Source organism: Chrysochloris asiatica, unplaced genomic scaffold, assembly GCF_000296735.1.
Source record: "Chrysochloris asiatica unplaced genomic scaffold, ChrAsi1.0 scaffold00144, whole genome shotgun sequence".
In the NCBI taxonomy this organism is placed as follows: Eukaryota; Metazoa; Chordata; class Mammalia; order Afrosoricida; family Chrysochloridae; genus Chrysochloris; species Chrysochloris asiatica.
The window spans coordinates 8270516-8288459 of record NW_006408662.1 but is presented as its reverse complement, the minus strand read 5'-3'; the positions used below and the strand labels follow the sequence as shown (position 1 = coordinate 8288459).

General features: G+C 39.5%; 1 protein-coding gene across 1 annotated transcript in view; it reads right to left on the bottom strand.

Annotated features, from left to right (window-relative positions):
* PCNXL2 (pecanex-like 2 (Drosophila)) overlaps positions 1-17944 on the bottom strand; it is a 491139-nt gene that overhangs the window by 350728 nt on the left and 122467 nt on the right. Inside the window, exon 10 of the mRNA XM_006870571.1 lies at positions 7955-8100. Within this exon, the coding sequence (XP_006870633.1) occupies positions 7955-8100 (146 nt within the window). The remainder of the gene's footprint in view (positions 1-7954; positions 8101-17944) is intronic.

The following is a 17944-nucleotide window of genomic DNA, read 5'->3' as shown; positions in this document are numbered from 1 at the left end:
TAGGATATTGATGTTTATGTATTCCATTTCATTTGTGACAACTTCCAATTTTCTAGATTTGTATTTCATACTTACATTCCATGTTCCAATTATTAATGGGTGTTTTCAGATTTTTCTCCTCATTTTGAGTTTTGCCCCATCAGCAAATGGAAGTCCAAAAGCTTTGCTTAATTCACGTCATTATGGGGAGTCCTGGCGTAACACTGCAGAATAAGCACTTGGCCATATAGTCAGTTTTAATCACAAGGTCAGTGGTTCAAACTCAGCAGGCACTCTTCGGAAACCCTATACAGGGTCACTAGGAGTCAGAAATAACATGGTGGCACTTGGCAACAACCATTACTTTGAGGAGGAGTTCTTCCCAAGCAGTATTTTGAGTGCTTTCCAACCTGAGGGTCTCATCTTTCAGTACTAGATCTGACAATATTTTGCTGGTATTCATAATATGTCATCTTTTGGTGCTATTTCTGACAATGTTCTGTGGCTCTTCATAAGGTTTTTCAGGGTTAACCATTCAGAAGTAGCCTGCCTCTCTTTCTTCCTACTCAGTCTTAGTCTGAAAACTCCAATGAAATCTGTCTACCATGTGTGGTGTGACCCTGCTGGTAATTAAAACAACCGGTGTCACAGCTCCCAGTATCAGAGCAACATGCAAGCCACCACAGTGTGACAGACAGACAGGTGAGTGATGGACACACACAAAAACTATTGCAGAAAGTAAAAGAAATGGAAAATATGTGACTGAAGCAAACAAACCAGATTGTGAGCTGGCTTTACAAAGAGGCATCGCATTAAGGCTACCAAACTGGGGGAATCAGCAAGGAGAGAGGAGAGAATGAGTCATTCGGTTGCACTAGCCTGCAACTAGTCTTGGTGTGGTGCTGTGTGCTAATGAGCTGGCCTGCAAAGTCAGTTTGAACGACAAGGTCAGCGGTTCAACCTCATCAGCTGCTCCTTGGAAACCCTATACAGGGTTGCTATGGGTCAAAACTGACTTGATGGCACTTAACAACAGACTGCACCTGACATTTAAACCAATAGTAAAGAGCAAAGAAGGAAGGTAACACATGTATAGAAATGTGAAGTAGTAGGATATTATGATGCTGAAGACCATTGGGTGGGACCAAGACATATTTTTGAAAAAGGAAGTTTATATTTTTATCTCCACTATGCAATGTTTGGACTCCTGGTGTGGCACTGTAGGATCTGCATTGGACTGGAAATCACAAGATCAGCAGTTCAAACCCACCAGCTACCTCTCTGAAACCCTATACAGGGTCACTATGAGTCGGAATCAACTGCATGGCACTTAACAACAAAATTTTGTCTAGCCCTAGGCTGAAGTCTGTCATGTGGTTGGTATACACTTTGCATGGATCAGTTAATATATTATGTAAATTAAGTAGCTACTGTGGTTGTGTTGTTGTTAAGTGCTGTCCAGTCATCATAGTGACCCTGTATAGGGTTTCCAAGGAGTGACTGGTGGCTTTGAACCACTGACCGTGTGATTAATAGTCCAGTGTTCATCCTACAGCACCACATCAGGACTGTGAAGTGATGATTGTTGGTAAATACCATCAACTATAACCTATACAAATGAAGTGTCTGTTACACACTATATAACTAAAATGTCTATAGCCTCCTAAGAGGGAAGACTTAGAGTGTGGCACTGTAGGATCAGCACTAGACTGCAAACCACAAGGTAGGCAGTTCAAACCCACTAGCCGCTCCTCAGAAACCCTCTACAGAGTTTCTGTGAGTCGGAATGGATTCAACAGCACTTAACAACAACAACACTGTGAGGGATTGGCCAGTTTATGGGCCTGGTGAGAAGGCCACACCTTGAAACTGATGAGGACTGTGTGTGTGTGTGTGTGTGTGTGTGTATACATCTGAGTCCTGGTGTGGCATTGTAGAGTAAGCACTGGACTGCTAATCCCAAGGTTGGTAGCTCAAACCCACCAGTCGCTCCTCAGAAACACTATCCAGAGTCACTATGAGTCAGAACCAATGACCCTTAACAACAACAGCATATATACAGCCGATAGCAGAGAGGCTTTTGAGACCAAAAGAAGCAGGCAGAGAGGCAGCATTTAAAAGCAGGAGAGAAGTAGAAAGAGAGGAGGTAAGACAACTCCTAAGGAGCTCTGGTAGCATAGTGGTTACAAACCGGGCTGGGAACCACAGGGTCAGCAGTTCTAAACTACCAGCTGTTCTGGGGAGAAAGATGAGGTTTTCTGCTCCCATAAAGATTTACAGCCTCAGAAACCCTGTACAGGATCACTATGAGTCGGAACTGACTCCACGGCACATAACAACAACAACAACAAGACAACTCCTAGATCTGTCAGGAGCTCTAACACTGAAGGCTGCCAAAGGGCCAGAAGGGAGCTAACAGTAGAGCCCGGAAAGGATCCAGAAGTTGTCAGTAATGAAATACAGCCAGGGGGAGTCTGTCCTTAGGGGGCTTGCAAGGTTAAGAGGAACTGTAAAAGCTGTCTGGCACTGAAGAAGTGTTCTCCTTTGGTGGAGAGCCTTGGGAGATCTGTATGCTTTATTATCTTGGTTCTGAGTTGTACCTTGTTGCTCCCTTAATAAACCCCTTAACTGTAAGTATGGTCTGTGAGTTGGGTGTGGCCAGAGAGTACCATGGGAAGGACAATTGGTGTCATAATTGGCAAAATGGTTGGGAGGTGGAGGTGTGTCTCCTCTCCAACCCATAGGAATCAGCTTTACTTGGATCTTGGTTATTATTCCCTCTGACGTTAGGTCCCCACCATTTTACAATGTCCTTCTCCAGGGATTGGTCCCTCCTGATAACATATCCAAAGTACATGAGATGAAATCTCACCCTTCTCCTTTCTAAGGAGACTTTTGGCTGCACTTCTTCCAAGACAGATTTGTTCATTCTTCTGACCATCCATAGTATGTTCAAGATTCTTCACCAATTCCATAATTCAAATGCATCATTGTTTTTTCTTGTCTTCCATATTCATTGTCCAGTTTTTTTATGAATATGGACAATTATAACCCCATGACATGGGTCAGGTACTTAGTTCTCAGAGTGACATTTTTGTTTTTAAAAGTTCTTTTAAAGCAGTCTTACCCAAATGCAGTATGTCAAACATTATAGAACATAGTTCTCATAATTAAGAAGCTGAGTTCATGAGGTATGTCATACTATAGTTCTATTGTATCATAGGGACTTCTTAAACTTGGGAATCTGTAATTTTATCAAGTTACCTGGAAATTCTGATCAGTAATGCTTTTAGGGGATTGCTCTCTTGTTGCAATGTTCCAAACTGGCTAGATTTTCTAGGTCAGAAGTCTGGGCTTCTCTTCCTCCTTTCTTGCTGTTAGCTATAGGTTCAGGCAAGTTCATGTTCCTCTGTAATTGACTGTGTCCTGGAAGATCAGATAACTAAGCTTGACAATAGTAGACGTCTCTTGGTGGTGCAAATAGCTAAGTGCTTGACTACTAACTGAAAGGCTAGCGGTTTGAACCCACGCAGAGGTAATTTAGAAGAAAGTCCTGGCAATGTGCTCTTCAAAGGTCATGGCTTTGAAAATCCTATGGAACAGTGCTACTCGGACACACATGTGGTCATCATGAATGGGAGGTGATGCCATATTAACTGTTTTTTTTCTTAAGTTTGTTAATAATCTTTTATAAAAAGAAAAGTAAGCTAATCTGGGCTGTGAGTAAAGGGTTATAGTGCTTATAAATAAAGTGCTTAATTTGATAAGATCTATTCTAGTTGTCCTAATTATATTATATTATATTTTCTTCTTCCTGAATTCTGGGCCACATTCTAGGAAACAATAATTGCAACAACTACCATTTAAAGAATTTCTTTTATGTGCCAAATTGGTTGGATTCCTATGACCACCCTACAGGAGGGATTGCCCCTACTTGGCAGATGGGAAACTAAGGCACAGAGAAACTTCCTCGCCATCTGCAGTGCAGTGAATTATTGAATATGTTGCTTCCAGTAATGTCCTCATAACTTCCCACAAATAACATTTTCCAGATGGGTCTGGGTGAGAGAAGGTGGCAGAAGGTAGTGGTAGGCTGGCATGATTCAGTTATGAATGATTGTTAATAGGGTTAATTGTGAAAACTTGGAACACTAACGTGGATGTAAAATAAGTCATCTCAGAAGCAGGAGAGAGGAACTCACTGTCATCCAAGAAGAGGAGCCAGGAATGAAGAGCAGCCTATGGACCACAAGATTCCTGCACATTGAACCTCCTCAACCCAATGACATGAAGCCGTAACAATGGAGGAACAGCAGTGTAGCCACAGCAAAACCAAGAACCAGAGCATGAGACAGAGCAGTGGGCTTCCCAGCAAGCAAAGTTGAGTTACTTGCTTGCAGAATGGGGGCGCTAGGTTTGCTGATCCATGGAGCTAGAGCTGAGTGCCTTCAGACTGAGGCTTATGGTGGAGTGGTGTGTCCTCGGGGCAGTTATAAGAGCTCTGTAACATTGCCAAGGGGCTGAATGCCTGAAAGAGGCCTGCCCATGGATGCAGCACAGAAGTTATTCAGAGCTGTGCCCTGGATATTTCTGATCCTGCACTGCAAGTGTTAACCTCCGTAATAACCCCATAACTGTGAGTACGGTACCATAGTTCTGTTAGCTGTGGCAATAGATTGTCAAATCCAGCAGAGAGGTAGTGCTGTGGGAGGCATTATTGGTGTCATCATCTGTACACTATAGGTGCTGCAGGATAAGCACTGAATTACTAACCACAAGGTTAGGGTTCAAACCCACCAACTACTCCTTGGAAACCCTATACAGGACTTCTATTATTTGAAACTGACTAGATGGTACTTAACAACAACATCAACAAGATCACAGCACCAAATGAAAGGAAGTACTGGATTTAAATCCAAAGGTTTGACTCCAGAGTCTAAGTCCTGACCTCTCAGATAGGGATCCATGGCTGTCGGCTAGAAGTTGGACTGCCCCCATGCGTGCCCTGAACACAAGTTTACATGAAAGGTGATTTAAAAATACACTTAGAAAGCTGAAATAACCTTCTTTAGTATCCCTGTCTAGACTTTATTGGATTTTCAGTTTTGTTGGCAAGTGTATCATAACAAACATAAGAGACCTTGAAAACTACAAAAATATCTCATTTTAACATGGAAGATTAACATTAGCTAGTCCAGCTTTAATCATTCTTTCTAACAGGAATAAAATTTAAAATAAAATAAAAATGACTCTACTCACAGAATATATTATCTTAGATTATTGTTGTTGTTCAGTGCCAGTGAGTTGGTTCCAACTCATAGTGACCCTGCCTTGGGTTTCCAAGGAGTTGCTGGATGAGTCTGAAGTGCCGACCTTGTGGTTCAAACCAACCTTGTGGTCAAGTGCTTACCCTACAACTCCACGTTGTTGTTGTTAGGTGCTATACAGTCAGTACAGACACAGAGTGACCCTATGCACAACAGAACAAAACACTTCCCAGTCCTGGAGTAACCTCACAATTGTTGCCACACTTGAGCCCATTGATGCTGCCACTTTACCATTCCATCTCGCTGGGGCTCTTCCTCTTTTTTCTATGACCCTCCACTTTACTGAACATGATATCCTTCTCCAGAGACTGGTCCCTCCTGACAATATGTCTGAAGTATGAGAGACGAAGTTTGACTATCCTGGCCTCCAAGAAGCACTCTGGTTGCACTTCTTCCAACACAGATCTGGTTGTTCTTTTGGCAGCTCATGGCACTCTCAGTATTCTCCTCCAACACCATAACTCAAATGCATCAATTCTTTTATGGTATTTCTTATTTACTGTTCAGCTTTCACATGCATATGAGGTTACTGAAAATACCATGGCTTGGGCCAAATGCACCTTAATCCTCAAGCTGACATCTTTGCTCTTCAACAAAAAGGTCTTGTGCAGCAGATTTGCCTAATGCAATATGTCATTTGATTTCTTGGCTGCTGCTTCCATGAGTGCTGATGGTTGATCCAAGAGTGGAGTCCTTGACAATTTCAATCTTTTCTCCGTTGATAAGAACGTTGTTTATTGGTCCATTGATGAGGATTTTTGTTTTCTTTACATTGAGATGCAATCCATACCGAAGGCTGTGCTCTTTGATCTGCATCAGTAAGTATTTTAAGTCCTCTTCACTTTCAGCAAGCAAGGTTGTAGCATCTGTATATCACAAGTTAATGCCAAGTTTTCTTTATAACCAGCTTCTCAGGTTATTTGCTCAGTCACACACCTTTCTTAATTTTAAACCATTCCATGTTCCCATGTTTTGTTCGAACAACTGCCTCTTGGTCCAGGTACAGATTCTTCATGAGCACAATTAAGTGTTCCAAATACTCATATTTCACAATGTTGTCCATAGCTTGTCATGATCCACATAATCAAAAGCCTTTGTGTAGTCAGTAAAGCACAGGTAAACATCTTTCTGATATTCTCTGCTTTCCGCCAAGATCCATCGGACATCAGCAATGATATCCCTCATTCCACGGCCTCTTCTGAATCCAGCTTGAACCTCTGGAAGTTCTCTGTCAGTGTATGATTGTAGCCATTTTTGTATTACCTTTAGTAAAAGTTTACTCTCATGGGATATCAAAGATATTGTCTGATGATTTCCGCACTCAGCTGGATCCCCTCTCTTTGGAATGGGCACAAATATGTATCTCTTCCAATCAGTCGGAAAGATAGTTGTCTTCCAAATTGTTTGGCAGAGACGAGTGAGTGCTTCCTGTGCTGCCTCGCTTTCTTGAAAGATTTCAGCTCTGCATTAGTTAAGTGTTAAATGTTTATGTTAAATATGTGACCCTTGAGTAACACAGTATTGTTAGAAAAACCATTTTAACTCCATTCCCTGAAATTAATTGTTGTAATTTTATAAAAGAATACTGGTGAATCAGTGGTTAAGTGCCTCACTGTTAACTGGAAGGCCAGCAGTTCAAACCCACCATCAGCTTAGTGAAAGAAAACTGCAGCAGTCTGTTTCTATAAAGATAGGCTTAGGACTCCTATGAGGGCAGTTCTACTCTGTCCTATAGATTCATTATGGGTCACAATTGATGGGTTATCATTTAAAATATGTGATCACATCACATCACAAGGCATTATTGTGACAAGTAGTCACTGGAATGTCAGCAGCAGCAAGGTAGGAACCATCAGTTTTTCAGTGCCTACTGGCTGGCATTTAACTGTGAACAGTCAACATCTGCTGAAGAGAGGGCAGGTAACAGGAACTTGGATTTTCAAACTAAGATTCCAGTGAGAATTATACACTCTTTGAAGATCATAATATTGTCCTTTGCAACAGAGAAAGCAGGGAAAATAGAAATGGGGAGTCCCAAACTAGTCACACTTCTATCACCAACCATAACAAACCTTAACACAACTACCCCCCACTTCCACCAGTAATATCATCTCCAACCCTGCATTTATCTTGAGAAAGGATGTGAAAAGGAGGTGAGGAAAACTAAAAAGGTTTAAAGGCTTTCCTTGACATTCCATACCAGTGTACATAAATCAGGGTGAGAAATTAGATTCATGTTGTCCAGGAAGAACAAGGATTTGCTCCACTTCATGGTCCCCACTATGTCTATGCCTGTATCTGATCTGGTCAGGCCATGGGCTCCATTATGGAAGTCTCTAACTTTTCCACAAAAATATCTTATCCAGTTATTAAGATGAGAGTAGATCAAAGCAGAACACTGTCCCAAAATCTAACCTTAAACCTAAATCATGTTGTGTAATTCTTGTATCTCCTATTTTAATTGCCAAATTATAATACATTAAGTTTTCAGCATCTTACTGATTGGGTTTGCAGCACAAGAGAATCATAGTTTGGAAGCATTCCAGAGAGCGTCAACAAGTGGTAATTCTCTTTCTAAATCCATGTGCCTGTGTGTTGGTGTGTCCCCGTGCTCTTTCAGTTGTACATCTACACGCCCAGTGGCTTACCGATCGAGCAACGCCAACAAAGTAAGTCGATCATACCAGACTTTAATCCATTTGCCAGGGAAAATGATAAACTTGTAAAACTGATCTCGCTGAAATTTTCCTTGTGTTGAAGAGCATGACGAGGCCTCCAGATCTTGACTCAGATGCTTTTAGATATCAAAAAAAAAAAAAAAATAGAGATAGTGTTTCATATTGACATGTGATCATCATAAATATATATCATAATTCGAAAATACAATAAGTCCATGTTAAAATTCAAAAATACAAAACAACAAATTTCATAACATGTGAATGATGTGAGAAAGGGAATGTAATTTTTAAAATTAGTATTTTTTGCACATTTCCATTCCTTCATAATATACTATTAAAATAATCTATTATGATGTATGGGTTCTGGTGTGGTGCTGTGGGTTAATGCACCAGACTGCAAAGCCATTAGAACTGCAAGATTGGTGGTTCAAGCTCACCAGCTGCTCCTTGGAACCCCTATAGAGGGTCACTATGGGTCAGAATCGACTCAACGGCACACAACAACAACAATTATGATGTATATATTATTACACATCAAAGCACTACTCTTTTTATTTAGGTTTTTTTTTTTTTAAGTTTTTATTGTGAATTGAGTGATAGTTTACATGGGAGAACATCAGTTTTGCACTCATCCTATCATATTTTGTTTCACTGCAATGATTACAATCCCCTCCATGCATCATCATGTAACAGTATTTGCTTCTATTCCTTCTGGGTTTTTTGTTTTGTTTTGTTTTTTTTGGATGTACACCAAAACACTCAGGAATATATAATCATTCAAACAACCAAAAGGTATACACTGCAAGCCTGTCCCCAGGTCTCCAGCATACAGCCCCTCTCCCTCCATGAGTCTGGAGTTTCTGGCTGCTCCATCTTCCACATCACCATCTCTGCCACCATCTCTGACAACGCCTAAGCACTACTATTAATTAGGAATAAGAAATTGTCTGAAATATAATTCTTAAGAAAAAATTCAATAAAATATCTTAAGGACTTGATTTTAAAAATTTATTTCTAATGTAATGCTGAGATAAACATTCAAATTTCACTAAGACTAAAAAAAAAAATCATTGACAATATCTAGTTCATTGGTGAAGCATGCAATAAAGAATTGTAAGCAAACTGTATTTTGCCTTGGTCCACCATCAACACTCAAAGAATCAATAGTCAAAAAAATCAAGGGACTTGTTGTATTAGGCAAAAATGTTACACAAGACCTTTTTAAGTGTTCAAGAGCAAAGATGTTAGTTTGAAGACTAAGGTGTAACTGACTCAAGCCATGGTATTTTCAATAGCCTCATATGCATGTGAAAGTTGGACAATGAATAATGAAGACCTTAGAAGAACTGATGCAATTGAGCTATGGTTTTAGAGAAGAATACTAAAGGTGCCATGGACTGCCAGAAGAACAAACAAAGCCAAGTTGGAAGAAATACAGCCAGAATGCTTCTTAGATGCCAGGATGGACAGACTTTGTCTTTCATACTTCGGCCATATTATCAGGAGGAACCAGTCCCTGGATAAGGACGTCATACTTGGTTAAACGGAAGGTCAGTAGAAAAGAGAAAGTACCCCAAAGAGATAGATTGGCACAGTAGCTTTAGCAATGGGCTCAAGTTTAACAATGATTGTGAAGTTTGTGCAGGACCCAACCATGATTCATCCTGTTGTACATAATGTAGTTATAAGTCAGAGCCCACTCACAACAACACAGCAATAACAACAATGTATTTATAGAATAAAACATATATCTAATATAATGAAACAGGAATACTCAAAAATACAGTAAGAAATCAAAAGAATATTAAAAAGGCAGGTAAGAAAGAAAATACCAAAATGGATGTCAGAAGAGACTCTGAAACTTGCTCTTGAGCATAGAGAAGCCAACACAAATGGAAGAAATGAGGACGTGAAAGGGCTGAACAGAAAAAGTCCAAAGGCAGCTCGAGAAAATAAAGCCAAGTTTTATAATAAAATGTGCAAAGACCTAGAGTTAAAAAACCAAAGGGGAAGAACACAATCAGCATTATTCTGAAATAAGCTGAAAGAACTGGAGAAAAAAAATCAAGCCTTAATTTGCAACATTTTAGATAAATGTGGAATGATGTAGAAAACATCAAAACACATAAGCTGAAACAACTGGAGAAAAAAAAATCAAGCCTTAATTTGCAACATTTTAGCTATGAATGATGCAGAAAACATCACAAGAAGATGGAAGATACACACAGTTATTGTACCAAAAAGCAACGGTCGATGTTCAACCATTTCACTAAAGCCATTGGCAACAAACAAGGATTCAGGAATTGATGGACTACAAACAGAAATCTTTCAACAATCTGATGGAGCACTGTAGGAGTTCACTCATTCATGCCAAGAAATTTGGAAAATAGCTACCTGGCCAACCAATTGAATGAGATCCATATTTGTGCCCATTCCAAAGAGAGGTGACCCAACAGAATGTGGAAATCATCTAACAAAATATCATTACTATCACATGCAAGTAAAAGTTTGCTGAAGATCATTTAAAAACAGTTGCAACTGTCATGAAATTTAAGCTTGGGTCAGGTGCACCTTAGTCTTCATACAGTTTTTGTCTTGAAATTCAAGCTGGATTCAGAAGAGGATTTGCAAGTAGGGATATCATTGCTGTTGTCAGATGAATCTTGGTTGAAAACATAGAATACCAGAAATATGTTTACCTGTCATTTATTGACTACGCAAAGGCTTTCTTTCAATTGTGTGGAACAGAACAAGTTATGGACAACATGGACATGACAAGCTATAGACAACAAGTATGAGTATTCTGGAACACTTAATTGTGCTCTCGAGGAACTTGTAGACCAAGAAGCAGTTAATTCAAACAGAACGAGGGAACACTGAATGGTTTAAAATTAAGAAAGGTGTGCAACAGGATTGTATTCTTTCACCATACTTATTCAATCTGTATGCTGAACAAATAAACCAAGAAGCTGAATTATATGATGAAAAACATGGCATCAGGATTGGAGGAAGACTCATTAACAACCTGTGATATATAAATGATACAACTTTGCTTGCTGAAACTGAAAAATATTTACTGATAAAGATCAAAGCCTTCAATATGGATTGCATCTCAATGTAAAGAAAACAAAAAGGCTCATCACTGGATCAATAAACAATATTCTTACTAATGGAGAAAAGATTGAAGTTGCCAAGGACTTCATTCTTTTTGGATCAACTATCAACACTCATGGAAACAGCAGTCAAGAAATGAAACAATGTATTGCATTGGCAATTCTGCTGTAGAAGACCTCTTTAAAATGTCAGTTTGAGGACTAAGGTGTGCCTGACCCAAGCCATGGTATTATCAATAACCTCACATGAATATGAAAGTTGGAATGAATAAGGGAAACCATAGAATTGATGCATTTGAGTTATGGTATTTGTTGTTGTTGTTGTTATGTGCCATGGAGTCGGTTCCGACTCATAGCGACCCTGTAGAGGGTTTCCGAGGCTGTAGATCTTTACGGGAGCAGAACACCTCATCTTTCTCCCGCAGAACAGCTGGTAGTTTCGAACTGCTGACCTTGCGGTTTGCAGCCCAATTCGTAACCACTACGCTACCAGAGCTCCTTTATGGTATTAGAGAATACTAAAAGTACCATGGAGAGACAGAAGAATAATCTAATCTGTGTTGGAAGATGTACAGCCAGAATTTGTTTTAGAAGTCAGGATGGTAAGAGTTTTTCTCTCATACTTTGGACATACTATCAGAAGGGACCAGTCCCTGTAGAAGACATCATGACTGGTGAAGTGGAGTGTCAGTGAAACCGAGAAAGACCCCCAATGAAATGAATTGGCATAGTGGCAGCAGCAATGGGCTAAGGTCACAGCAATTGTGAGGATGGTGCAGGACCACACAGTGTTTAGTTCTGTTGTGCAGAAGGTTGCTGTGAGTCATCGCTAATCCAATGGAGAATAATTCCGTTTTTAAAAGAACAATTAGTTTCCACTGATTCATTTAACAAATGTTTAATGATTCATTCTTCAGCCTGGCGCAAGCCTGAAATTAGTAATACAACAAAGAATATAGACAATTCAGTCTCTGGCATTATACAAAGGTGAGTCAAAAATTATCTGCACTCTGGTTGTAGAATTTATTTTAATTAACTTTTAGAAACAACAAATTCATCTTTTTTTTTTTTTAACATAATCTCCGTGCTTTCCAATACACTTTGTCCATATGTCAACAAGTTTTCTTGTTACCTTATTCAAAAATGTTTTAGGCTGAGCTGCAAGCAATGAATGCACCACAGTCTTCACTTCTTTTTCAGAGGTGAATCTTCATCCTAGAAGGGCTGCTGTCAGGGGACCAGACAGGTGAAAGTCTAATAGAGCAAGATCAGGACAATAGGGAGCATACTTTAACACATCAAAAGGGAGTTTTTGCAGATGATCAATAGTGTGGGCAGAGGTGTGTGGATGTGAATTGTCACGCAATATCACAATGACCTTGACTAGCAGTCCTCTACTTTTAATCTGAAGTTTAGGATTCAGTTCTTCAGTGAACATCTCACTATAAGAAGCAGTGCAAAAGATTGTTGAACCTTTTTCCCGATACTGTTCCAATACTGGTCTTTGAGAATCTCAGAAAACTCTATGTATTAATTTTCCAGCTGATGGTTGACTTTTGAACTTTTTTCTTGGCCAGTGACTGAGAATGTTTCCATTTCATACTCTGTCATTTACTCTCAGGAAACGACAAAAATGGCATCAACCATCGCCCTTTACCAATTCGGACAGCAGTGTCCCGTCTATAACACACTCTACTTCTCAGCTAGGTTTGATAATCCACTGCAACAGGCATACAGAGCTCAGACTTCATACAAATGTTTAGGGCTCTGACTCATAGAGACCCTGAATAGGGTTTCCAAGGAGCCGTTGGTAAACTTGAACTGCTGCCCTTGTGTTTCAAACTGACTTTGTAGTCCAGCACATTAACCCACAGTGCCACACCAGGACTCCCATCAAACTCATAGACATGGGGTTTATAAGAGAAATTAATGTTACAATTAAAAGTCAGAAATGCTCAGGACACAGTTCTGTCAGCCAGGACAGCTTCTTCTCAGCCATGCCCACAGGTATCTTGGCCTTTACTCTACTGCAGTATTTGAGGAAGCTCTTTTAGCACTGCTGATAAATGCCCAAAGGGGACTCCACTCTGCTGTTAGCCCCATCCCAAAGAGATCAGCTTTATCTGCTCCCTGGGCTGGGAAGCCCACCACTCTGGTGTTCCAGCTCTTGGTTCTACTGGTCCTTCTCCTCTGTTGCTTCTCTGCTACTCGTCCAGTGTCACAGCTTTCTGTCCTGGGTCGAGAAGGTCTAACGCACAGGGATCTTGGAGTCCAAAGGATGTGCTCCACGCCTAACTCTTCTTGATGGTAGTGAAATCCCACATTCCTATTTCTGACATGGCTCAGATAATACTCACATTAGGGTTCCATGTTTTTACAATTAGAATTATAATGGCCATCACTCACAATGGAATCATACCATCAGCATCTTCTCCCACCTACTCTTATCCAGACCTATCAGGACAAAAACAGTTGTTGGTAGTATTGGATCATGAGTGGTGGTCGTGGTAGCAGTGGTTGTGTACTGATGATTCAGTTCTGACTCAAAGGAATCCTGTTTAGAATTGCAGAGGCTATAAATCTTTATGGGAGAAGAAAAAAACCTCATCGTTCAACCACAGAGCAACTGATAGATTTGAACTGCTGACCTTAAAGTGAGCAGTCCAGCTCATAATCAACTACACTCCCAGGACTCCTTAGATTATAGGTAGAAGAGCCAGTTGAAGTAATTCAATGCACTGCAGTTACTGACAAATGTTGTCGATAATTCCCATCCACTAGGTGTCAACTCACCCCAAGGGTAAAAATTTCTATGGGAACAGAATGCCTCATCTTTCTCCCCCAGAGTGGCTAGTGGGCTCAAACTACCAGCCTTATGGTTTGTAGTCTAGTGCTTATTCTGCAAAGCCACTGAGCTTCCTTACTGACAAATAGAAATTCTTAATTTAAATGAGATATGTTATTCGTCTTTTTCTATAAAATGCAAATAATTTCCCCTAGTATATCTTGTTTATTAAATGCCATTCTACAACAAGACTGTAACTATATTTGATTATATCATCTTTCTTAAGGGTGTATAGTTTTGCCTTTCACATCTAAATTGTTAATCTACAAGGATTTTTTTTTTTTTTTTAATATGATGTGAGATCAGGTCCACTTTCTTTCCCATAAAGAAAACTATTGTCCCAGTTCCACTTATTAAGTCTTCCTTTACTCACTAATTTTCAAGCCCACCACGGACTATGATTGTGAATAATCTGAGGTTTTATACATTTTCTTATTTTTTCTAATTTTTTTTTTTCATTCAAGCAGCTCTGGTGATAATAGTGGCTAAAGTACTCAGCTGCTAACCCAATGTTGATGATCTGCACCCATTTACTCTTTCATCTCCTGGAACATCTAATGAAGATTATGCTAGCCCATCTTACTCTCTCCTCCACATATCCTCATTAACCTTCCTTTCATACTTTGCAGCTCTTTGCCTCTGTGCAACATCTAAATAAATCTCTTCAGATTGAACTTCCAATTCACAAAATATCTATTTATATGCACCAGATTTTCTGTTAAGTCCTTCAAGGCTTTATTTCCATTATTATGTTTTAAATTTCTAGATGTTCTGGTGTCGTAGTGGGTTATGCACTGGAATGCTAACCACAAGGTCAGTGTTTTGACTCCATCTGTCACTCCATGGGAGAAAGATGAGGTTTTCTGCTCCCATAGAGATTTATAGCCTTGAAAACCCTATACAGGGTCACTGTGAGCCCAAACCGATTTGGTGGTAAATAACAACATCAACAGTATGCTTAGACTCACAAACATAAGAAAGAGAAGGCAGGAAAGAAGCAAGATGTAAGAATGGCATTGAACAACAGGTGTGGCGTGGTGGTGTCTGTCATAAAGGTATCACACATTTCTCTTTAGTTTATAAAACAGAAGGGTATACATGGACAGACTACATAATTTTTTTTTTCCTAATTAAGTGAGTGCCACTGTTGTCAAGATACCTAGCATTAAGGAGGGCACTAGACCTGCTTTATTGAAAGATCATTGTGGAACTCTCTGAAAAAAAAAGAGATTTTTACCAGCTCTCTGTTCTCAGATGCTAGCATACTGACTCAGCTCTTAGAACATGGAACTAAACAGAATATAAAACTTGAATGCAAAGGGCATTTCATAGGAAAGGTGATCCATTAAAGGCAGGATATAAGACTTATGGCTGAGCAATTACAGAAAAGTTGAAATTGTTTATGGTGCTTGGAACTAGAATTCTATTCAAACCTACAATAGAGCTTTCGTGGAAATTAGCTTGCTGTCAGTTGAAACATCATCTTTTAATGATGATGAATACTCTTTGGCATTAGTAATTGATATGTAAATTTGAATAGTTGTTTAACTTGTCTTCCTTGTAGATATTATCCTATCACTAGCAGCAATGTACTTTAGGGTAAATGTTGACATATTCTTTATGATGACAAATATGACACCATTCCTCTTTAATTTGTCCCCAGCATAGTAAACCATATGAATGTCTGAATCAAAACCTAATACCAGTCCATTTTAGGTCACTGTTGTAGTTTAGGTGTTATTGTGTTGGCTCCAACTCAGAGGATTCTGTGCACATCAGAATGAAATATTGCCCAGTCCTTTGCCATCTTTTAATTGTTGTTATGTTTAAGCCCACTGTTGGAGTCACTGTGCCAATCCACCTCATTGAAGGTCTTCCTCAAGCATGATGTTCTCCAGGGACTGGTCCATCCTGGTAACATGTCCAATGTATCTGAGAAAAGGTCTCAACCTCCTTGCTTCTTAAGAACATTCTGCCAGTACTTCTTTTAAAACAGATTATTTGTTTGTTCTTCTGGCAGTCCAAGGTACTTTCAGTATTCTTTACCAGCCATAATTCAAATGCATAAATTATCTTCTGGTCTTTTTAATTCATTGTCCTGCTTTCACATGCATAAGAAATGATTGAACATACCATGGCTTGGGTCAGGCACACCTTAGTCTTCATTGCTATTTAACACTTTAAATAAGTCTTTTGAAACATTATTTGCCCAGTGCACTTGATTTCTTGACTGCTGCTTCCATAAGCGTTGATTGTGGCTCCAAGTGAAATGAAATCCTTGCCAACTTCAAGGATTTTTCCTTTTAGCATGATGTTGTCTTTTAGCTTAGTTGTGAGGATTTTTGTTCATTGTACTGAGCTGGAGTTCATTACCCACAATGGAGCCTGGATTCCATTAAGTGCTTCAAATCCTCTTCACTTTCAGCGAGCATGATCTTGTCATTTACATATGAGAAGTTGTTCATGAGTCTTTCTCCAATCCTGATGGCACATTTTTCTTTACATAATCCAGATTCTTAGGTTATTTACTCAGCATACAGATTAAATAAACCTGGTGAATGGATAGAACCCTGACACATACCTTTCCTAATTTTAAATAAGGAGCTCTGGTAGCGTAGTGGTTACGAATCGGGCTGCGAACCTTAAGGTCAGCGGTTTGAAACTACCAGCCGCTCCGCGGGAGAAAGATGAGGCTTTCTACTCCCGTAAAGATTTACACCCTTGGAAACCCTGTACAGGGTCGCTATGGGTCAGACCCGACTCGATGGCACTTAACAACACAACAACAACAACTCTTATTCTGCTTGGACACCTGCTTCTTGAGATTCTGGCCACTGCCTGTCAATGTACTGTTGCAACCATCTTTGAATTATCTTCAACCAATTTTACTTGCATGATATGTTAATAATACTGTTTATAAATTCTGCCTTCTCTTGGATCACCTTTCTTTGGAATGGGCAGAAATATGGATCTTGTCTCTTCCAGTCTTGGCCAAGTAGCTGACTTCCAAAATTCTTGGTCTAAATTAGTAAGTGCTTCCAACACTATATCAGTTTGTTGAAACATTTCAGTTAGTATTCCACCAATTCCTGGAGTCTTGTTTTTAACTAATTCCTCAGCGCAGCTTGGACTTCTTACTTCAATCCAATTGATTAGTTCTTGAACATATACTACTGCCTAGAATGGTTACAGTAACTATGTATTGCTACTATCTTCTTTTGATACTTTCTGCATCGTTCAATATTTTGCCCATATTGCTGTTGATTCAGTACCAAGTCACAGCAACCCTGTATAGGATTTCTGAGGAACAGCTAGTGGGTTTGCACCCTTGGACCTTGTGGTTAGCAGTCCAGTATTAATCCTAGAAAGCCAGGACTCCATTTTGCCCATAGACTCTGTCAACATTGCAACTCAAAGCTTAAATTGTTTCTTCAGTTCTTTCAACTTGAGAAATGCTGAGCATGCTCTTCTCTTGTGGTTTTCTAATTCCAGGTCTTTGTGCATTTCATTATAGTACTTTGTCTTCTCAGGCTGCCCTTTGAAATGTTCTGTTCAGAACTTCTACTTTATCATTTCTTCTATTCACTTTAGCTTCTCTTTGTTTAAAAGATAATTTCAGAGACTCTTCAGACATACACCTTGGTCTTTTCTTTCATTCCTGTCTTTTTAATAACCTTTTCCTTTCCTTTACATATGTCTTTGATGTCATTCCACAACTTGTCCAGTCTTTGGTATTTAGTGTTCAATGTGTCAATTTGTTCTTAAGATGGTTTCTAAATTAAGGTGGGATAGATCCAAAGTCTTACTTTGGCTGTCAAGGATTTGTTTTAATTTCCTTCAGCTTCAACCTGAACTTGCATATGAGCAATTGATGGTCCATTCCACAGTTTGTCCCTGGTCTTGTTTTGACTGATGATATTAAACTTGCTTATCATTTCTTCCTAGAGATGTAGTCAATTTGATTCCTGTGTATTCCCTCTGGCAAGGTCTACACATATAGTT